The sequence below is a fragment of the Haliotis asinina genome, chromosome 4 (genome assembly GCF_037392515.1).
Source record: "Haliotis asinina isolate JCU_RB_2024 chromosome 4, JCU_Hal_asi_v2, whole genome shotgun sequence".
NCBI classification, from domain to species: domain Eukaryota; kingdom Metazoa; phylum Mollusca; class Gastropoda; order Lepetellida; family Haliotidae; genus Haliotis; species Haliotis asinina.
In genome coordinates, this window is record NC_090283.1 from 25249649 (window position 1) to 25273668 (window position 24020).

A 24020-nucleotide genomic window follows, 5' to 3' on the forward strand; every position below is an offset into this window, starting at 1 on the left:
GGTTCTTCCATGGCCAGCACGCTCACCTGACATATACCCCATAGAGCACTTGTGATCACCCGAATCACAAGCAATCCGACAAGAACTTGCAGACACTCTCAGGAACGAGTGGAATGGCATTCCGAATGACATCATTCGTCGGCTAACGACATCAATGAGATGGCGAGTCTGGGAGTGTATTTCTGCTAGAGGTGATCACACTCGTTACTGAGGATGTCTAAGCGTCAGCAGAGACTTGAAATGACTGAGACGTTCCATTATTGACTGTTGTATCTGTGAACTCCTATGTTATTCCTACCCTTCCATCACATGACAGGTGCTCTTCATCTGTGATGAGTTTCTCATAGACATGTTGGTGCATTGTCCCAAATGCTGGCTTCACTAAATGCACTATAACATAAGAAACGTATGTTCCGCGTTGATTTTATCGATTATGAATAATGATGGTCACTTTCTTTTGCCCAGTAGTTTAGTATCCGTGGCGGCTGTATAGGATTCATCCTTTTAAATATAAATAAATTTAAATATAAATAATTATCTGTTTACAGTAGGTTAACACGTTGCTTCTAGTATTTTCATATATTATGAAAAAAGTCTTCGACCAAATCTTCCTCGCCTCGCCATGCAGATTCCGGAAGCTGGTCTTTATGCCATGTCAAAGGCGGCCCTGGACACATTTACAAGATACCTTGCTCACGGTTAGTTTTTAAACCTTTTCCCTAAAGGCCTACCCCTGTAGGCTGCTGCAGTTTTTCTGTGGAGCATTTTGTCGAAGGAGAATCCAATGTTCTGAATTCAACACTGTGAGTGACTGAGTGAGTGAGTGAGTGAGTGAGTTAATATTGAACGTCACATCGGCAATATTTCAGCCATATCGTGACGAGAACATTTAACACTGAAATGGATGATATATATTTTATAAAAAGTCCTGTCAGCTAAGGACAGTAAAACAACTAGAACATCACAGTTACCATTTAAAACTAGTGTGGAAAGTTAAATCTAATATCACTATTTGGACAACACAATATAGTATTCCCAGAAATTATTGAGAATCATGTTGCGTCATGTAACTCATTACGTTTATTAACTTCTGGCGTTTTACTTACATAAACATGTTAAAACATCATCCTTTTACAGTCTCAGTCTTGTTTTAGTACTTTGTTAGACCTCCTCACTCAGCAACGCATGCCTGAATACGCCTAGGCACACTACCCATCAAAGTTTGTAGGTAATCGTGTGACAGGGTATCCCAATATTGGACCACCTCGGCCTTCATATCTTCAATATTTCTCAGTCCCTTTTGGTTTATTCTGTCCTTCATGACTCCCCACACATTCTCAATTGGGTTTAGGTCTGGGCTGTAACTGGGCCAGTCTAAAACTTGAACATTTTCGCCCGACAGCCACTGTTTTGTGTAGCGCGCAGTGTGTTTTGGGTCATTATCATGCTGGAAAATCCAATCATCTTCATAAAATGTTTGTGCTGTCGGAAGAAGGTGACCATTTAGAATGTCAACGTATCTTTCTTTTGTCAAGTTTCCCGTGAAAACACACAATGGCGTCACTCCGCGAGCCGATATGCCACCCCACATGTGAAACTTCGGGCTATGTTTGGGTCGCTGGTAGATAGGTTTGACAGTATCTTTGGTCCAAATTTTCACACAATTAGGGAAAAGCCAAACAGAACTTTCATCCGAAAAGAAAACATTATCCCAATCTTGATTTTCATGAGCCCGACACCAGTTTAAACGTTTTTCCTTTTGTGCATCTTTCATCAACGGCGAGGGAATTCCACGTTTTTTCACCCAATTAAGTCTCTGTAATTCCTGCCTAACTGTTTCATTGCATACCTGAGGACTTCCTCTGCTAACCATTTCATTTCTGATGTTCTCAACACTTTACAATTTGCCCCTACTCACAATCTGCCCAAGTCTTCGGCGATCCACAACACTGAATTTCCTAGGCCGACCTGCCCCTGCTTTGTGCTCTATCCCGGTTCCTGTTTGAATATTCTTCAAAGTTCTGTAAACTGTAGACAGAGGAATACCATGTCTACAAGCTAACACTTTAGCATCAGCCTCACCCCTTTCAAAATCATCTAGAATGAGCTTTCTTTTCTCTCTTGTTGTAAATTCTGCCATGGCAACACAGGAAGCCGTCTGCTCAGACAAGGGAGATAACTCTTGACGTAATGAGCTGCCTTCTAAGCCTTCAAGAGTTGTCTCCCTTATTCAGTATGCTTAGTGCATAGTGAAAGCCCTTTTTCCAATCTTAGCATCATTAGAAAAAAAAACAAAGATTTTCTCAATAATTTCTGGGAACACTGTATAAAACACGGGCTATATATCACCAACGACAGAAGGTAGATCACCATACTAGGGGCCATGGGGACTTACAGTACATTTGCTTCCTGCATGAACCCTAGCTGGATTTACATAATCCCTTCAGCCGTTAGCAATTCAGGAAATCTAGCCATACATTAAAAAGACAGGTATTCTACGATTAGAAACAATGGAAAGTTTTGATGTACTTTAAATGTTTTGGGACTTACGTACCCTCTCAGGAGGACAATAATTTTACAGTGCTTTAACCCCCCTCGAGAATATAGCCACTAACACTCTAAGTTACTAATTGAAACGTCCAAGAATAAAATAGTTATCTATTTACAATTCATTTAGCAAATCTAAGTCTTTTACAAATGCAATAATTAAATGAGAGGTAACATTATTAAAAAGATCCTTCAAAGTTCGTGAGTTAGAAAATGTATCCCTTGTGATTGAATATTCAGTACAGTCAAGCAGCACATGCTTGACTGTGATTCTTTCATCACAAGGGATACAAACGGAGGATCTTCACCTTTTAATAGATACTCGTGAGTATACCTCGTATGGCCAATGCGACATCGTCGCATAATGACCTCCTCAAATCTGGACTGACAACCTAAGTAAGTATAACAGATATAAGGTTTTTTGCGTGTAATTTATTGATACCTACCTGGGTATCCCACTTCTTCTGCATCAGATCACGGATATCACAGATTTGTTGAGTGCTGCCTTGGCAGCAAGAAATGCCTACGTGGCTGGGTAACCAACAAAGGACGATGTCGCACTGGCCAGTAGCAAGATTATTATACAATTCAATAATTTCAATTAAAAGTGGATGTTTACAAGAAATATTTTTGATAGCCTGAAGGCAAGAAAGAGAGTCGGAATAGATTATATACTGTTTTTGTTTAGGCTGTCTTTCAGTATATTTAAGAGCCGTTAGTATGGCGTTTGCTTCAGCTGTAAAAATAGAGCTGCTATCGGGCGTTCTAGTAGATATCGTCCTGGATCCAATGACAGTGGCACAAGCCACTGCCTCCCTGACCATGGACCCATCTGTAAATAAGGGTTTGTAATTGCTATATTTATTTTTTGGTTCATAATATTCCTGTTTGTATTGTAAGTCATTTGTTTCCGATTTTTAAATGCAGTTAATGCTAGGTCCGCTTGGGGTCTAACCATTTGCCAAGGAGGAGAAGAAAGAAGACGGGATGTTTTCCAGCTTAATACCAGTTGAAGAAAAAAACGGTTTAATTCTGTGCCCTAGGGGTGGGACCAGAGAAGATTTCTTGTTGTATAAATCTTCATAAAAGGGATTGAAGACACAATTAAAGGCAGCGTTAGCTTCATTAGAATATAATTTGGTATTGTATTGTAAAGACAACTTTATACGTCGTTGTTCAAGTGGCGGTTCATCGGCCTCAATGTAGAGACTGTCAACAGGTGAAGTACTGAAAGATCAAGACAAAGTCATAGACCTTGGTGATGGATAGAATCCAATAGTTTAAGGTTAGTTTTGCAGGCTCCACCATAAACGATGGAGCCATAATCAAGTTTTGAACGGGCCAGCGAGCGATATGGGTGTAGGAGGGTAGCTTGATTCCCTCCCCACTTTGAGTTGGAAACAACTTTCAACAAATCGAGTGCTTTCAGACATTTGACTTTAAGGGACTTGACATGCGGCAAGAAAGTTAAATGGGAATCGAAAATTAAGCCCAAGAACTTGGCCTCCTTTACAACTTTGATAGGAGTGCCATTTAAAGATAGTTCTGGGTCCTTATGGGGCTTATATTTTTTACAGAAGTGTATGTAATTCGTTTCGGATTTAGAAAATTTAAAGCCGTTTTCAAGACACCATTTATTTATTTTGTTTAAACATAACTGCAGTTGCCGTTCAATAGTATGCATAATTTTCCCACGACAAGAAATATTAAAATCATCCACAAATAATGATCCATCAATTGAATCATTTAAAACCTTGGATAAACTATTGATCTTAATGCTGAACAATGTGACAGATAAAATACTACCCTTGGGGACACCCTGATCCTGATTGTAATGATCAGACAGGGTAGACCCCACACGCACTTGAAATCTTCTGTCTTCCTTTAAAATACCATGCTTCCAGGTCGTATCATAGGCTTTTTCGAGATCAAAGAAAACGTGAGATACAACATGTTGTTTATTAACTATGGCATATGTGACAAAGGATTCTAAACGTACCACATTGAATGTTTGCTTTTTAGGTTATTGGTTTCAAGATACCAGATCAATCTATTATTCACCATGCGTTCCATGGTTTTGCAGACACAGCTAGTTAGAGATATCGGTCTGTATGTAATTCGACGGATCTGTATGATCCCGGCCAGGTTTTGGTATCGGGACTACAATGGCAGAACGCCAAGAAGGTGGAAATTCCCCAGACGTCCATATTTGGTCAAATATATCCAAAAGTGTCATCATGCATGGTTCAGGTAAGTGTTTCAGAAGCTGGTAATGGATATTATCATCACCGGTAGCAGTGTCATGAGCTTGCTCAAGGTCAGTTTGTAGCTCATGTAATGAAAACACTTCATTGTAATCTTCACCATTATTTGAGTCGAAATTAAGTTTTGTTTTTTCCTGCTGTTTCTGATATTTCTGAAACTCGGGGACATAATTTGCCGATGATGAATTTTTTGCAAGAGTTTCGCCGATTTTATTTGCAATTTTAGGTTTATCAGTTATTAAATTCTCACCATCTTTAAGATGATGCACAGCAGATTTTGAACCTTTGCATTCAATTCTTTGAATCATGTTCCATACCTTGGACATTGGTTTACGTGAATTAATTTTGGAGACATAGTTCTTCCAAGATTGTCGTTTGTTTTGTTTAAAGGTGCGACGTGCCTTTGCATTCAATATTTTGAATTTATTTAAGTTGCATTTTGTGGACAGTTGGGTGACGGCGGAAATAAGTTTCTGCCTTTCCCCTCGCTTTTCTGGTCTGCCTACAATCGGAATTGAACCATGGTTTTCGTATATGTGGAGCAGTAGTGGACCTTGGTATACACTCATCAGCAATTAAAAACATCAATCATTTAAAACATCAGAAAAACACTGAATAGGATCAGTTATATCGTTGAAAGTGGATAAAGTTTGAAACAAGGACCAGTCTGCCTTAGAAAAGTTCCATCTTGTATATGATGGAGAGTCAGATGGATTAATTTCTGATAAGATGGCTGGAAAGTGGTCACTACCACAAAGGTCACTGTGGACTAACCAATCAAATTCATTAAGTAGATTAGCGTCTGCAAGCGACAATTCGAGAGAAGAGTAGGTGCCAGTTCCTGGATGCAGATAAGTGCTGGAATCATAATTATATATACACAAGTCATTATTGGATATAAAATCTTCCAATATTTTACCTTTAGTGTTAGTGTTTGCACCACCCCAAATCGGCTTATGGCCACTGAGATCACCCATTATGATACAGGGTTTAGGGAGCTGGTCATAGAGAGCTTAAAGATCAGACAGCTGGAGTGTCGAAGAAGGCGGAATATACAAAGAGCTCAGTGTAAAGGTAACGTGAAGAGTTAGTCTCACAGCAACAGCTTGGAGATTAGTTGTGAGTATTACGGGGCTAGGGATAACGTTCTGCTTTACAAGGATTGTAGACCCTCCAGTGGCCCTGTCACCCGAAGGTGAAAAAGAATTATAAGCAACAAACTGACGTAAATTAAAAGTATCTGTCTGCTTCAGATAGGTTTCCTGCAGGCAGAAAGCTGATGGAGCATACTCTTGGACTAATAACTGTAACTCATTAATGTTGGTCCGTAATCCTCTACAGTTCCACTGTATTATATGTTTGGAATGGACTATCTTTTAGGCGGGATAATTGGGGATCTACCCCACCCCTTTTTAGAGTGTGACAAGCTATGTGCACTGGAATGGGAGTGTTCGGACTCGTCCATATCCGCAAGTGAACCATATTTATTATATAGCTGAACTTGATTTTCTGATCACTTTGATACTCTGCTACTTTGATTTTGTTTGTGTTGAATCTGACCTTGGTTTCGGTTTGCTTTTAATGGCCTGTTGAACACTTGTTGTTGATTGAGATGGTGATTTGTCCTGTGGTTTGAATGTTTCACATTGAGACTCAGATTGTATTTGGGATGAAGTAATAACTGTTGTTTGAGTGGATTGTTCTGGGGAAAACCTCCCGGGAGAATTAGTTTTCACCCATGTCAAATCTGTTTGACAGGTTATTGACGTAGTTAGGACTTTGGCCTGTTTTGGGGTTGGTTGTATCAGATAGTGTTCTGGAGACTGATGCGTACGTTTCGGTCTGTCCTGGGGTTTGTAGGAGTCTTTTAGTCTTTTAGCTTCTGCAAAACTGCTCTTTTTACTGCATTTAATCTTATTAATCTCCATATGCTGTTTCCACACAGGGCAGTCCTTAGAGGAAGATGAGTGTGTTCCAAAGCAGTTGGCGCACTTATTAAAATTGCTGTCGGCACCCGTGAACGGCCACCTCCTCGTGGTGGGTGCTGGGTAACGCCAAGAGCCGTTCAAACCGCCGTGTGGGTCCGGGTCAACTAGGTCCATAGCACCCCATTGCTGATTGCAAGGAGCAACCGAATTGGGCAACCTGCTTGCCGTGGGTTGCGTCCCGTGTCGGTGGAGGACGGTAGTCTGGTGGTTGAGGGCAGTAGGAGCCTGAACCGTGTTCCTGTTGCTCAACACACCACTTTGGCCCTTACTTCACCGAGACGGGTGGTAGAATCGGCCCGATTCTATCAATCGGCTGGTCACGCCAAGCCCTGTGTATGGACTTGTACGTCACTGCACAAATTTAATTTGAAAATGTTTTACATTTGGACTTGGTACATTTATTCATATCAAATGTCAATGATTTGCAATATGATGTTTTGCTCTTTGCCTAGAGTCTTATGCCAGAAGGCGGTGGCTCATGGGCCAATCTGGTGGATTAGCTATTTATAACTCTTCTGCTGGAGTATATTATCCGCGTATCCTTGGTGCTGCAAGGTGGAGACCCACTTGTTTTTAGCATTGTCCTTGTGATACTCCGTGGTGCGTGGGGAGCTCGGATGAAGAACCTTAAAACACTATGGCTTACAAAACTCCCATCACCAAGAAAAAACGTCCTCTTGACACTGATCCTGATGTTAATGAACAAAGACCGTATACATCTATTGACTCTTGGCCACGTTTTATAGTACTTGAGACTGTTGACAAGACTCCTTTGAAGCTGAACCCTTTGCTGTTCCAAAAGGCGTCCAAGGCATAGCAGGAGATGTTAAAAATGTTAGACGTTTGCGTACAGGTTCACGTCTTATTGAATGTAATAAGAGACAACAGGCAAATAACCTCCTGTCAACTAAATGTTTGGTCGGCATTCCCGTATCAGTCTCTGCCCACCGAACGCTTAACACCATCAAAGGCATAGTGCGAGACTGAGACTGCCTTTTTGCTGATATGCTGGAAATTGATATTGCCTCAGAGATGAAGGAACAAAGTGTGTTGTATGTAAAACGTTTCACTACCCGTAAACACAATGCGATCCAACAAACAAACACCTATTTGTTTACTCTACTCCGACTGCTCCTAAATCGATAAAGGCTGGTTACTGTCATATCAAAATGGAAATCCACTAAAATGTTTCCAGTGCCAGAAGTATGGGCATGGCGTCAATACTTGCACATTGTCTGTTGTGCTCACATTGTCTGTTGTGCTCACTGTGGTGAGAAGACACACACAACAGAAGATTGTGACAGTAGTTATAAGAAATGCACTAACTGTTCAGGAGACCATTCCTCTTTTTCAAAAGAGTGTCCAATATGGAAGCAGCAGATGGAGATAAACAAACTGAAATTTACCCAAAATATTAGTTTTTCAGAGGCAAAACAGCTTGTTCAGAGATCTGAATTAACAGAAAACTCAAAAACTAAGACATCATCTGAGGCGACGAATAAAGCAACCAGATCAACTTCGGGTTGCCAAACAGATTTGACGTGGTGAACACTGATTCCCCACAGACATTTGCACCTGCAATATCTACACAAACTGCTGAGCCACTTCCTGGCTCGTCTCAAAGTCAACCAGAGCCAGATTGTGATCAAAATGTGTCATCTCAGTCTACCACAAGGTCTGAATTGTTGTGTAACGTGCAACAAACTGCTACAGGCAAAAGTAAACATAAGCCGGATTCTTCCCAAAAACAAAGTGGCACAGCCCCAAAAGGGTCCGAAAATAAGATTAAACTTTTCAACAAATATGGATCACTTGAGGACATGGACGTGTCCGAAAATGTCCATTTTAGGGCACACAGCTTGTCGCCCACCAAAAAGGTACGTGGTAGATCCCCAATAAACCCTCCAAAACATAGTTTACTCCCACAATATTGTACAGTGGAATTGCAGAGGACTAAGGCATAATTATAATGAGTTACAGATATTGGTCCAGGATTGTACGCTGTCAGCAGTCTGTCTGCAGGAGACCTACTTAAAGCAGACAGATCTCTTTGAGCTACGTCATTTCAATGCTTATAATTGTTTCTCACCTCCGGGTGACAGAGCCACTGGAGGATCTTCAATCCTAGTCAAACAGTTATCCATAGCCCCATTACACTCACTGCTAATCTTCAAGCAGTTGCCCTCCGACTCACTTTACATGTTACCCTTACATTATGTTCTTTGTATGTCTCACTGTGTACAGCTCTTCAGAAGACCGACCTTCAAACCCTTTACGATCAACTTCCCAAACCGTGTATTATCATGGGAGATTTGAATGGCCATAACCCACTCTGGGGCGGTACAACTACGAATACTAAAGGTAAACTATTAGAAGAGTTCTGTTCAGATAACGATTTATGCTTATATAATGACGGTTCTAACACATATTTACACCCTGGTACAGGGACCTTTTCTGCTCGACTTGTCACTCACAAATTCAGATATACTAAATGAATTTGAATGGTCAGTCCACGATGACCTCTGTGGAAGTGACCATTTTCCTACTATACTAAATTCTGTAACTCCGTCTGATGTTCCTCCATCATCAAGGTGGAATGTTGAAAAGGCTAACTGGGCTTTATATGAAACACTGTGTGCTGAAAAACGTAAACGCAAACGTTTATTGACGCTCCTGATGCTATTAAATGCTTTTCTGATGAATTGAACTCTATAGCTGATGAATGTTTACCAAAGTCCTCTGCACTTCCACATATTCTAAAACCATGGTTCAACGATGACTGCAAACAAGCTAGGAAGGCAAGGAAAAAAGCAGAACATTATTTCCGTCGCCATCCTATGGTGCATAATTCAAATAAATTAAAAATTTTAAATGCTAAAGCGCGGCGTACTTTTAAACAGAACAAAACGCTAATCTTGGCAAAATTATATAACTAAAATAAATTCTCGGACACCCATGTCCAAGATATGGAACATGGTCCAGAAAATTAAAGGTAAAGGTACTAAATCTACTGTCCATCATCTTAAACATGGAGATCAATTGCTTACTGATAAATCAGATATCGCAAATAAACTGGGCGAAACCCTTGCTAAACACTCTTCCTCTTCTAATTATGTACCTAAATTCCAGCAGTATCAAAAACAAGAAGAAAAGAAAACTATTAATTTCAACTCAGACAATGGGGAAGATTATAATGAAACTTTTTCTAATGATGAACTCCATACTGCTCTTGATCAAGCTCATGATACTGCTACAGGAGCTGATCACATACATTATCAACTCCTGAAGCATTTACCAGAATCCTGCCTAGAAACTCTTCTCAATATTTTGGATGATATTTCGACATCGGGTAGCTTTCCTCCCTCATGGCGTGACGCAATAGTAGTACCAATACCTAAACCTGGATGTGATCATACGGATCCGTCCAACTATCGACCTATTTCACTAACTAGCTGTGTTTGCAAAACCATGGGACGCATGATAAATAATCGACTTGTTTGGTACTTGGAAACAAACAATCTTATCACAGATATACAATGCGATTTCCGTCAGTACAGTCGATCACTTAGTGCGTTTAGAATCATTTGTGAAAAATGCGCTGATTAATAAACAACATGCTGTGTCTATCTTTTTTGATCTTGAGAAAGCATATGACACAACCTGGAAATATGGTATTTTAAGAGAATTTACATGACTTCGGTTTGCGAGGTCGTTTGCCTGAATTCATAGCCAACTTTTTAAATAACAGGCAATTTCAAGTCCGTGTGGGTTCTACCCTGTCTGATCATTAATAGGTGGATCTCTATTTGTGGATGATTTTAATATTTCTTGCCGTGGTAAAAATATGCATACTATTGAACGGCAACTACAGCTGTGTTTAAACAGAATAGATAAATGGTTTCTTGAAAACGGCTTCAAATTTTTTAAATCAAAAACCAGTTGTATACACTTCTGTCGTAAATACAAACCCCGAAAAGACCCAGAACTATTTCTCAGTGGTACCCCAATCAAAGTGGTCAAGGAGGCTAAATTCTTGGGACTTATTTTCGACTCACATTTGACCTTTTTGCCGCATATTAAGTCCCTTAAAGCCAAATGCCTGAAGGCACTCGATTTATTAAAGGTTGTTTCAAATTCAAAATGGGGAGGTGATCAAACTACCCTCCTTCACTTATATAGATCACTGATCCGAACTAAACTTGATTACGTTTCCATCGTATATGGTGGAGCATATCAAAGCAACCTAAAACTACTTGATCCTGTGCACCACCAAGGCCTAAGACTTTGTCTCGGTTCTTTTAGAACCTCTCCTATTGACAGTCTACACGTCGAAGCTGATGAGCCTTCTCTCAACTTACGTCGTATCAAACTATCTTTACAATACATTACAAAATTAGCTTCTAATGAGTCTAATCCCGCATTTAATTGTGTCTTTCATCCTCTCTATGAGGATTTGTATAACAAAAAGTCTTCCCTTGTTCCGCCTCTTGGGCTCAGAATTAAGCCATTTCTTGCAGCTTTTAGCATTGAGCTGGAAAACGTAGCTCCCTACCGTCTCTTCTCCTCCTTGGCAGTTGGTTAGGCCCCAAGTGGACCTAACATTAACCACATTTAAAAAATCAGAAACCAATGAATTACAGTATAAACAAGATTATAATCAATTGAAACATAAATATAGCAATTATAAATCCTTATTTACAGATGGGTCCAAGGACGGTGGCGCAGTTGCTTGTGTCACTGTCATTGGATCCAGAACAATATCTTCTAGATTACCCGATAATAGTTCTATTTTTATAGCTGAAGCTAACGCCATATTAACAGCTCTTAAGTATATCCAAAGACACCCTAAACATAAACAATATGTAATCTATTCCGTTCTCTTTCTTTCCTTCAGGCTATTAAAATATTTCTTGCAAACATGCACTTTTAATAGAAATTAAAAGTCTTATATCCGTGATCTGATGCAAAAGAAGTGGGACACCCAAGTGGGTATCAATAAATTACATGAGATAAAACCTTACATTGGTTATACCCACTTGGGTTGTCAGTCCAGATTTGAAGAGGTTATTTTACGACGATATCGTATTGGCCACACTAGATGCACTCATGCGTACCTGTTAAAAGGTGAGGATCCTCCATTTTGTATCCCTTGTGATGAGAGAGTTACAGTCAAGCATATTCTGCTTGACTGTGTTGAATTCTCCATCACAAGGGATAAGTATTTTACAGTTAAAACAATTAAGGATCTTTTTATCAGCGTTAATTCTCATCTAATTATAGATGTTTTGAAAGAAATTGATTTTTGGTTGAATTTTGAATAGTATGTTTCTGTAAATAGATGTATTTTAATGATTGGTAGTTTGAATTAGTAACTTGAATTGTTGGTGGCTGTAGTCTCAAAGGTGGTTGAAGTATTGTAAAAGTATTGTCCTCCTGAGAGGTTATGTAAGTCCACAAACATTCACAGTAAATTTAAGTCTACCAGGTTTTTAATCGTAGTATTCATGTTATTTTAATTTTGGCTAGTTTTTCGTAGGATCGCCAGCAGCTGAAGGGATGGTGTAAATGCAACTAGGGTCCCTGTAGGTAGCAAAGGTACATTAAGCCCCCATGGTCCCTAGTGAGGTGATCTAACTTCTGTTGTTGGTGATCTATAGTCTGCTTTTATATTGTATTGTCTAAATAGTGATATTAGTTTTAACTTTCCATGCTAGTTTTAATTGAAAATGTGATATTCTAGTTATTTTACTGCCCTTCGGTGACAGATTTTACCACATGCATATGTTTCATTTAAATGTTCTCGTCACGATATGGCTGAGACATTGCCGATGTGACGTAAAATATTAACTCTCCACTCACTAAAATTGCTGTCACAATCTTCCGTTACATGTGTCTTCTCACTGCAGTGAGCGCATGCAACAGACGATGTGCAGGTGTTCATACCGTGGCCAAACTTCTGACATTTGAAACATCTGAGAGGGTTGGGAATGTATGTATCAACCCTGATATTGCAGTATCCCGCCTTTACTGACTGAGGTGCAGTTGGCGAGGAAAACGAAAACAGATGTGTTTGTCTGATGGATTTCTGAGTTTTTACGGGTGACAAACCGTTTTACAAAGGTAATTCCTTGAACTTTCGGTGACTATATCCAGTTCTGTCATGTCAGCGAACAATCGATCCCGATCTCGTACAATACCTTTGCTAGTGTTAAGAGTTCGGTGCGCAGAAACTGAAACGGGTACACCTACAAATGATTCAAGGGAAAGGAGGTTGGATGCTTGCTGCCGTTTGCTACATTCGACTAACAAAGCACCGGAACGTAAGCGTCTAATGTTTTTCACGTCTCCTGCAATGCCTTGAATACATTTAGAAACCGCAAATGGATTTAATTTCAGAGCCATTTTATCAATAGTCTCAATCACTATAAACCGTGGGCAGTAATCGATAGACTGTGAAGGTCGCTATTCATCATCATTATCGAGTGGACGTTTATTTTTTTTTAGGGAGTTTCGTAAGCCATATTGAATTTGTATTGTTTCATCATCCGAGCTCCCCACCCACCACGGAGTATCTCAAGGACAATGCTAAAAACAAGCGGATCTCCAGCTTGCAGCACCAAGGATACCCGGATGATATACTCCAGTAGAAAAATTAACAGATTAATGATTCCACCAGATTGGCCCATGAGCCACCGCCTTCTGGCTTACAACTCTAGGCAAAAACAGACATTATCAGACAGACATATCAAATGATATTTTTTAAAATTTGGTGCAACAGTATATTGATGTAGCACAGGGCTTGACGTGACCAGCCGATTGATTGAATTGGGCCTATTCAGCCACCCGTCTGGGTGAAGTTAGGGCCAAAGTGGTGTGTTGGGTAACAGGAGCACATCATTAATGTTTTGAACACTTTACTGAGCTTTGTAAAACATTTTCATCGACAGAACTGGAGTCCCATGGGGTACGTGTCAATGCAATCAGGTAAGTACACCCGAATAAAAGACTTTTGTGCCTAGGATATTCTATATTTAATGTTGATTCTTTTTGTATCAATTGTATTTTGTATTTGTGTGACTACGGTAACATGAACCCGAGTAATAGGCACCCCCAGAATTGGTTTTCATTTGGGGCTGTTATTGATTGAATTGGCTCCTTGCTATCATTTCATTCTCTCTTGCCGTTTTTATAAATTGTGACAATGGTATTCAGTCTTGTATTTGCTGTAATGGTGCGGTCATTTTGATATCTGTATCCGTTGTTGTTTCATTGTTTTAGCCCCGGATATGTACCCAGTCAATTAGTTTCAGAAGTGATGACTGATGAGGTAGGTGATTTTAATCCACCAAGTCTCGTGTGGAAACCTGTGATTGATAGCATGAGTGACGTTGCTATAAATCAACACTCTACCTCGCTTACTACAAGAGGAACTAAGTTCCATTATTTAAGTCCCAGACTTTCCAAGTGGGATGGGGTAACGACTGGTGACCATATAGTACGCTCTGATTGCAGTATATGTACTACATTATTGCTCTCATTCATTCATATTCAGTTACATCGAGGCCTTGTAAATGCGACGCCAATTGGTCGAGCGGCTACCCCTGAAGAAATTGGTCACCTTGTGGTCTTTCTAGCCTCGGATAAAGCAGCCTTTGTAACTGGAGAGTGTTTCAAAGCCGATGGTGGGTTCTCAATGACCACCCCAGCCCTTGCCTGAACAAGGTTTAGGTTGAGGCCTATGCGGATCCACCATTAGTAGACTGCATACAAAACATTTAGATGTGGAGCAAGCACATTCACCCAAGAGACAAATGATGGTGGAATTTGACAAATGACTTCTACCTTTTATAATTGTTTAAAATAATCGGAAATACTTATCTGAGTGCAATACCGTTTGACACATTTGAACACAGTCTGGAAGCTATTGTCAAATTTAGGGTTAGGTAAATAAACATATATGCACTCCGAAAATCGTGTATCTATTCTTTTTTCGGGTTATGCAATAGAGCAGAGGTGGATGCAGGGGAGAGCTACAATTGCCGTAATCCCTTACGTTGTTGATTATCAGCATTTCATAAAAGTGATTTCTGTTTACTATGGGTCGTAAAATGTTAGTTACTAACTCCATGAAGGCAGTCTGAGTGAGGTGCATCCAGTGATAAATAGATAAATCACTGTTAAACATGTTTCTTTGCTACACAGATGCTTGCGATGTGTGTGTATGTAGTCTATGCCTAACAAACAAGTGAGAAAATTAATGTCATTCTCAAACCGAAACATGAGTCACATTAATCTATTCAGTTCAGACAATGAGCTACCTTCCACCCGATTCGAATTTTCTCGTGTGAAAGTAAAAACAAACATCACAAAGAACTCTGCTTACAGTGAATTCCGTTTTCTTGTTTCATAAGAAAGTGGCATTTACAAGTGACTTATAATTGTAAACTTTTATAACATCGTATTTTCATATTTTGTGGCGACGTGTAAGGCATCATCATGAGGTTGTAAAGTGATTCACAATAATTCATCTGGCTCACTGGCTACAGCTGTTATGTGTCTTTGTGCTCTTTCAGTGTATTTCTGTGACACACAATGAGATTGATATAACATCAGTTCTGTACCACACCGCCAAACGTTTCTAGCGGCAGTGCCTCGTTTTGAGATTTCCAGGCTTCCGTTTGACAGAACACTCTGTACGACGCGTTTGCCAGGATTAGAAGCAGCGTAGTGTTGCAATATACAAGTGCTTAGATTTATCAGATCATACTGATTAATATTTATGTATCCACTTTAATAAATTCTATAAATTCTGGACTGGTTATTGCAAGTTCCCAAATAGGCTGGAAACGAGACTATTGTGTAGTCAATGTCTTGACCTTGCAACAAGGGTGAGTGAGTGAATTTGGTTTTTACCGCCGTTTTTAGCAATGTTCCAGCAATATCACTAGAAATGGATTTTATACACTGTACCCATGCATCGAATCAAACACGGGTTTCCGGCTTGTCGAGCGAACGCTCTAACCACTAGACTTCCTGATCCTCGCAGGAGAAAGATGGATGGAGATTTATCATGAACAACAGAAAGTCAAGTGGAGATATGCAATGTATAAGAGACGATAGGATGAAAGTATGCCAATGAAAATCGAAAGCAACACATATACTACAGAGGACAGCACGTCAGGTGCAGATATAAAATGTAGGATGTTGAAAAAGATTCGTAAACCGCCCCCTTTATGTTTGTGTGAAGTCTAACGCCGGATTCAAGAATATGTATAACGCACATTCATATGTGATCTAAGCAACTGGGATACGATGACATATGTCAATCAAGTCAGCAAGCCTGACCGCTCGATCCCGCTAGTCGTCTGTTACCACATATCTGGGTTGCTGAAGATCAATTCAAACTCAGATCTTTACGGGTCGTGAATGGTTGGTGCGAGCTTATTATTGGTGTTAGTCAACCACGTCAGCGAGTCTGACCACTCTATCCCGCTAGTCGTCTGTTACCACATATCTGGGTTGCTGAAGATTAATTCAAACTCAGATCTTCACGGGTCGTGAATGATTGGTGCGAGCTTATTATTGGTGTGAATGAGTGAGTGAGTTGATATTTACAATCACATCGGCAATATTGCAGCCATATCGTGACGAGAGTACTTCATTTAAAATAATGAAAATGTCTGGAAGACTAAAACCTGTCGACAATGGACAGTAAAAATACTAGACATCACAGACATGAACGTAAAACTAGCACGCAAAACTAAAACACTGCAATCAGAGAAGACAACACAATATAAAACAGGGGCAAAAGGTCACCAACAACTGAAGGTAGATCACCATACTAGGGACCATGTATTGGTGTTAGATATCAGTAACCTATTTATAAATGACCAGACAATTATGATCACTACCATCACTCTAATACACGTTATAATTTCCTCAATTTTAAATATCCGATCGTAACTTTACAAAATAGGCGAAATTTGTTTATTTTACTCATTAACACTAAAGGGTCTGTTATGAAGTACTGTCGGGAACAGAAAACAAATAACTGCTTTTGTACATCTATAATAATGTGCCGCTTTCATATTTTTGCAATGGAGGCCACACATCCTCAAATAGTGGACTACTTATTTCATCTGCGACACACCAGAGGACTGACCAGAATTTGAAGTCGTGTTGGGGTCATCTCCCGATGACAGAATATGACTGTTGACTGTTCGATAAAATATGAAAATATAACGTTTACTGTTGTCATTTCTTTATTTTCTAGTGGATGTTGGTTTTAAAAGATGAGCTAAAGAAGAGTGAGTGTGTTATATATGTAACGTCACATCGGCAATATTGCAGCCACATAGTGACGAGAAATGTTGTAGATACACAATAAATATAAATAATTAAAGAACCGACTGTCCTCGACGGACTGAAAAATAACTACAGTATCACAAAAAGAGTTAAAACTATCTAGAATGTATTTTTAAAAGCAGAAACATTTTGTTAATACCACGTAAAAATGGGCTATTGATCACCAACAGCTTAAGGTAGATCACCACAATAGGGGCTTACAGTGCTTTTGCTACCTGCAAGGACCATTGCTGGATTTGCACCACCCCCTCAGCTGTTGGCGAATTTGTGCACGTTTAGCCACAAATTAAAATGGCAGTAATACTATAGCTGAAAGTGTGGAAGATTACTTTTGACTTCGAATGTTTTGGGACTTACATACCCTCTCAAGAGGACAATAATTTGACGGTACTTTAAACTCCCTTGAGGTTGAGGTAAATAAGAGTGAGTGAGTGAGTTAATATGGCAGCTTTATGGCAGCGGTCTGTTAATAATCGCGTCTGGACCAGACAATCCAGTGATCAACAACATAAGCATCGATCTGCGCAATGGGAACCGATGACTTGTATGAACCAAGCCTGTCTGACCGAATCCGAAGCGAGTCTGACGACAAGCATAGTCGCCTTTTATGGTAAGCATGGGTTGCTGAAGTCCTATTCTATCCCAAACCTTCGCGGGTTAGCTAAATAAAAGACCAAAAGGGTAATACATTCGTCGCACGGAGTCTTGAAAGAGTTACGGGACTGTAAGACAACTGTAAATTCGTGTTATCTGAAGCGCAGGCTTTGTTTTGCTGGCATTTGTCTTCTCTATTATGGGTTGTGACCGCGAACAATAAACATATTGTGAAACGAGCCACATATCAGCCGATGTCAGCTGCCAAACAATAATTGCCGGTTTTACAAACTGAAAGCAAACAGTAAGCTTCTTCACCCAACAGCGGTGTTTAACACAGAGGTTGCTGAGTCATGTGAGTGAGTGAGCTTTGTCTTACGCCCCACTCAGCAATATTCCAGCTATATGGCGGCGGTCTGCAAATAATCGCGTCTGGACCAGACAATTCAGTGATGAATAGCATGAGCATCGATCTGCACAACTGGGAACCGATGACATGTCTCAACCAAGCCAGTGAGCCTGAGCATCCGGTCCCGTTAGTCGCCTCTTACGACAAGCATAGTTGTCTTTTACTGCAAGCAAGGGTTGCTGAAGGCCTGTTCTACCCCGGGACCTTCACGGGTCTGCTTGGTGAAGACCTTAAACGTTTCATAACCGTCAGAAGCAACAAATCCGTGACGAACAAATCCATGACGAACAAACCCGACAGGATCCGGGTCAGAACCGATCTTCAGTAAGCAGTACTTGTCGTAAGAGGCGACTGACAGGATCACGTGGTCAGGCTTGCTGACCTGGTTTATATGTCATCGCATCTCAGTTGCATAGATTGATGTTCATGCTGTCGATCAGCGGATCGTCTTGCCCAGACTCGATTATTTACAGAACGCTACCACTGCTGAGGCGTAAAAGTAAACATACACAACACTAAATACATGGGTAACATTCTGTTATTCACGTTCAAAAACGTCATATTCAAAAATAATAATCAACAAAAAGTGAAAATATTAACTGATTGGGGTAACTTCAAGTCAGGAACGATTTGAAAATGTCATCGCTATTATTAAAACGGGTGTGGAATGTACTTGCTTCTGAGAATGGAGTCAGATAAACAAACTAGCATGAAGTGGATTTCATTCGCAACTGCGGATTTACAGAACGGACACATTCTGTTCGCATCTACGGGCATTCTCAGTAAATCTAACAAATCAAATGTAAATTTGTAAATTTGGAAAAAAATATTTCTGAAATATATTTAAAAATATATCTATGAAAATATTTTTCAGGCTGATGAAAAATTTGAAATACCCATTATCAATCATATCTTGTGCTGTCGTAAAGGAAAGCATATAAAACCAACATGCCCATGTAATTTTAGCGATGTTGTCTAAACAAAGGAGACATTAAGTGGGATTTACCAAGGTTGACAAACGTCGGGGTAGCTATTCCACCTTTCACAATACAAGACGACTGTTTATTGTTTCAAAGACTTGGACTCGTCCCCCAGACAATGGAGGCTGGGCTTATCATTCATACAAATACAGTTTAATATTATTATATTTAAGGATATTGTCACAAAATGAGAAGGCGTTGTGCACACATAGTTGGGGATGTGGTTTCTCAGTTGTTCCTCTAAATGGCAATAAATAAGTCTGAAAAACTCATACACTACAAGATATTCTTTGACTGGCATTCCTGATATATGGCATATGGACATACAATTTCTATATTCTGTATAGGCGACCTTGTAACATAGATTCCGATGCCGTCAAGCATGTGATACGAGAGAAGTACTTTTGAGAGTATCCCTAATAGAAATCTGGACGAATGACTTGTGACGGCGGACGTAAGCGCAAGTGACGTTAAATATTAACTCTCTCACAGTTTAAGTATTATGTGTGCTGTAGTGGTGTGCTCATTGTCATAGATGTATTCACTATCCTGTCTTCATCGTTTTACGCACTCAAACCATGTCAAAATTGTGGACTAAAGACGAAATTGATCAGGTAAGTTCGTGTAACCCACCAAATCTTGATTGGAAACCTGTGATTGATACCATCAGTCTACAACAAACACCACACCCCACCATTTAAGCCAGAGCGGGAGGGGTATGTAATGAAATGAAACTGAGTGTGGTATTTCATATTTTACCCACGTCTTACATGCATTAAATTGACAAAATAGCGTTTTTTGTTACCTTTATATTTTGAAACCGAAACCGGTTTCATAAAGAAGTTACATCCCTACACTACATCTCGTCGACCCCAGTTGGTGACTGACATCATGATACATGTCAGTTGACATCTCCTCGTACAGCCTCCTACAGAAAACTATTCCCTAGCACCCCGTTTCTTGGTTTGCAGATACTTCACTAGGCTAATATAGCTTGTGGAAACATTGCGTTTATGTTTTTTCCGCGGATGTAATGTATCATTTCGACTCACAACATAGACACGAAAACCTTCGCCATGTTTATATTGCCACAATACAGATAAGTTGTAGGATGAGTGAACTAACGTGTTTGCTATGAATGAAAAAGCAGTTCCAAAGTTCACAAAGTGACCTAACTGAGACGCCATCGGTTATCAAATCAAATCGTTAGAGTCTCAGATAAAGTCGTTATGACACAGGTCATCTTGACACAACACGCATGTGACGTAGGAGATTACTATGCATCTACCTATACGTTGTTCACGTGTGGAATGAATACAATTACCTCACTCGTCCCCGTGCAAGATATTACATAACAAACAGAACATTGTGTCTCAAGACCTGTTGATAACTAACCTGCTGCTGAGATGGCCCTGCGAGGAAAAGTTGCTATCATCACAGGTGAGACTGTTTATATACTTAGAGAGGATCTGGGGTTCCTTTCACGAAGCAATCTTTACTAAGGTTATAAATAACCTTAACTCACATTCTGTAACATTCCACGAAGGTTACCTTAGACTTAGTTAAGATTAACCTTAGTTAAAGTTGTCTTGTGAAAGGAGCCCCTGCTTGTGATGGCTTTGAATCCCTGACCATTGATATGTCAGCAAGTAATGCCTGTTGTAAGATGTGAGAAAATGTGGTGGTGAAGATCGAGCATTTGTTGAAGGTCACGAGCAATCAAAACATCAAACATAATTAAAACACAGCTATCACTTGTTCATGATATATAGAATGCATTGTCGATTAAGAAAAAAACTAAGAAAAAACAAATAAGCAAAATTATAAACGTATAATCGCAAAATCAAAAGTGCAATATTTTGTACTTGTGTTTACCCCCTTCTTTGTTTATGGCTTATAAGCCTGATAGGTGTTAATTTCAAATTTCATGTGGTCAGTGATTGAAGTTGTGCACTCCATATTGTTATTAGCAGTCAGGCAGGCAGGTATGTAAGTGTCAATAAACCAGACATTGAGGTCTGCTTATAACAATCAACATGTCTATTTTTATCCTAAGTAACTAGTAGATTATTTACTTCCTTGTGTATACAACCAAGATTAGGTTACTACTGACGACCTCACACTCCGGACAGGCATGCTGTTTCAGGCTCCTCGAACCTATTCACTGCACATGCGTTATGAGCGAAGCGCGAAGTAACTGTGGAAATCACATTTTCCCCCAGCGCTGGGGAAAAATTAGTGAGTCGTTTGAACATCGATTCCGCAGGCGTTTTTCATCGCGATTTGTTTCAACTTTATAGGTTGAATTGGCATGTTTGATGATTTGTTTCGATAAGTATATACCGAGTGAGTGAGTGAGTGAGTTAAAATGTAACGTCACATCGGCAATATCTCAGCCATATCGTGACGAGAACATCTAATATCAAAATTAATTATATGTCTACTGTAAAACCTGTCAACGAAGGACAGTAAAACAACTAGAATATCACAAATGGAATTAAAACTAGCATGGAAAGTTAAAAACAACATCACCATTAGGACAATACACTATAAAATCAGGCTATAGATCGCCAACAACTGAAGGTAGATCACCAAACTAGGGACCATGGGGACTTACAGTACCTTTGCTACCTGCATGGACCCTAGTTCGATTTACACCATCCCCTCAGCTGCTGGCGAGTGTACAATATGCTAGCCAAAATTAAAACAACAAGAATACTACGATTAAACGCCTGGTAGATTTAAATTTACATCGAATGTTTGTGGACTTACGTACCCTCTCAGGAGGACAATAATTTTACAATACTTCAACCCCCTTTGAGGGTACAGCCACTAACAATTCTAGTTACTAACCTAAACTACCAATCATTAAAATACATTTATATACAGAACATATAACTCAAAATTCAACCGAGAAATCAATTTCTTTTAAAAAAGCAATAATTAAATGAGCGCTGACTGCGTTAAAAAGATCCTTAACAGTTTTTACAGAAAAATACTTATCCCTTATGATGGAGAATTCAACACAGTCAAGCAGGATATGCTTGACCGTGACTCTCTCATCACAAGGGATACAAAACGGAGGATCCTCACCTTTTAAAAGGTATGCGTGAGTGTATCTTGTATGGCCAATGCGACATCGTCGCAAAATGACTTCTTCAAATCTGGACTGACAACCCAAGTATGTATAACCAATGTAGGGTTTTATTTCATGTAATTTATTTAGACCTACTTGGGTGTCCCACTTCTTCTGCATCAGATCACGAGTGTAAGCTCTAATGCTAGCTTTGTAGTCAGAATAAGGAATAAGAAGTGGTGTCACAGATTTGTTGAGTGCTGCCTTAGCAGCAAGATCGGCCATTGCGTTACCAGAAATGCCAACGTGGCTGGGTAACCAACAGAAGACGATGTCGTACTGGCCAGTAGCAAGATCATTATATAATTCAATAATTTCAATTAAAAGTGGATGTTTACAAGAAAGATTTTTAATCGCCTGAAGGCAAGAAAGAGAGTCTGAATAGATTATATATTGTTTATGTTTATGGCGTCTTTGAATATATTTAAGAGCTGTTAATTTGGCGTTAGCCTCAGCGGTAAAAATAGAACTGTTGTCTGGTAATCTAGAAGATATTGTTCTGGATCCAATGACAGTGGCACAAGCAACTGCGCCACCGTCCTTGGACCCATCTGTAAATAAGGATTTATAACTGCTATATTTATGTTTCAATTGATTATATTCTTGTTTATACTGTAATTCATTAGTTTCTGATTTTTTAAATGTGGTCAATGTTAGGTCAACTTGGGGCCTAACCAACTGCCAAGGAGGAGAAGAAAGAAGACGGGAAGGAGCTATATTTTCCAGCTTAATGCCGGCAGCAGCAAGAAATGGTTTAATTCTTAAACCAAGAGGCGGTACAAGCGAAGATTTCATATTGTATAAGTCCTCACACAGAGGACTGAAAACACAGTTATATGCAGGGTTTGACTTACTGGAATATATTTTTGTTACATACTGTAAAGCTAATTTGATACGTCGCTGCTCAAGAGATGGCTCATCGGCCTCAACGTACATGCTGTCAACAGGTGAAGTTCGAAAGGAGCCAAGACAAAGTCTTAGACCTTGATGGTGAACAGAATCTAAAAGTTTCAGATTGCTTTTACAGGCTCCACCGTATACAATGGAGCAATAATCAAGTTTTGACCGGATCAGTGATCAATAAAGTTGCAGGAGGGTAGTTTGGTCCCCTCCCCATTTAGAATTTGAAACGACTTTCAACAAGTCAAGTGCCTTCAGGCATTTAGTTTTGAGGGATTTGATATGTGGTAGGAACGTTAAATGCGAGTCAAAAATTAATCCCAAGAACTTGGCCTCCTTTACAACTTTGATGGGAGTGCCATCTAGAGATAGTTCAGGGTCCTTATGTGGCTTATATGTTCTGCAAAAATGTATACAATTAGTTTTGGACTTCGAAAATTTGAAGCCGTTTTCAAGACACCATATATTTATTTTGTTTAAACACAACTGCAGTTGTCGTTCAATAATATGCATATTTTTTATCAAAATCATCCACGAAAAGCGATCCAGCAATTGAATCGTTTAAAACTTTTGATAAACTGTTGATCTTGATGCTAAAAAGAGTGACAGATAAAATACTCCCTTGTGGAACACCCTGTTCCTGATTGTAATGATCAGACAGGGTAGAACCCACACGGATCTGGAATTGTCTGTCATTTAAAAAGTTGGCAATAAATTGAGGCAAACGACCTCGCAAACCAAAGTCATGTAAATGTTTCCAGGTTGTGTCATATGCTTTTTCAAGATCAAAAAAGATAGACACAGCATGTTGTTTATTAATTAGTGCGTTTTTATCAA

At 39.6% G+C, this 24020-nt stretch overlaps 1 protein-coding gene across 2 annotated transcripts in view; it reads left to right on the plus strand.

Annotated features, from left to right (window-relative positions):
* Nucleotides 1-20401: 20401 nt before the first annotated feature.
* Nucleotides 20402-24020, plus strand: part of LOC137281454 (uncharacterized oxidoreductase MexAM1_META1p0182-like) — a 39991-nt gene continuing 36372 nt past the window's right edge. Inside the window, exon 1 of one of the 2 annotated variants that reach the window (XM_067812690.1) lies at nt 20402-20587. In XM_067812690.1, the coding sequence (XP_067668791.1) occupies nt 20554-20587 (34 nt within the window). In that variant the 5' untranslated portion in view covers nt 20402-20553. The remainder of the gene's footprint in view (nt 20588-24020) is intronic. The other variant, XM_067812689.1, reaches the window with a different exon arrangement.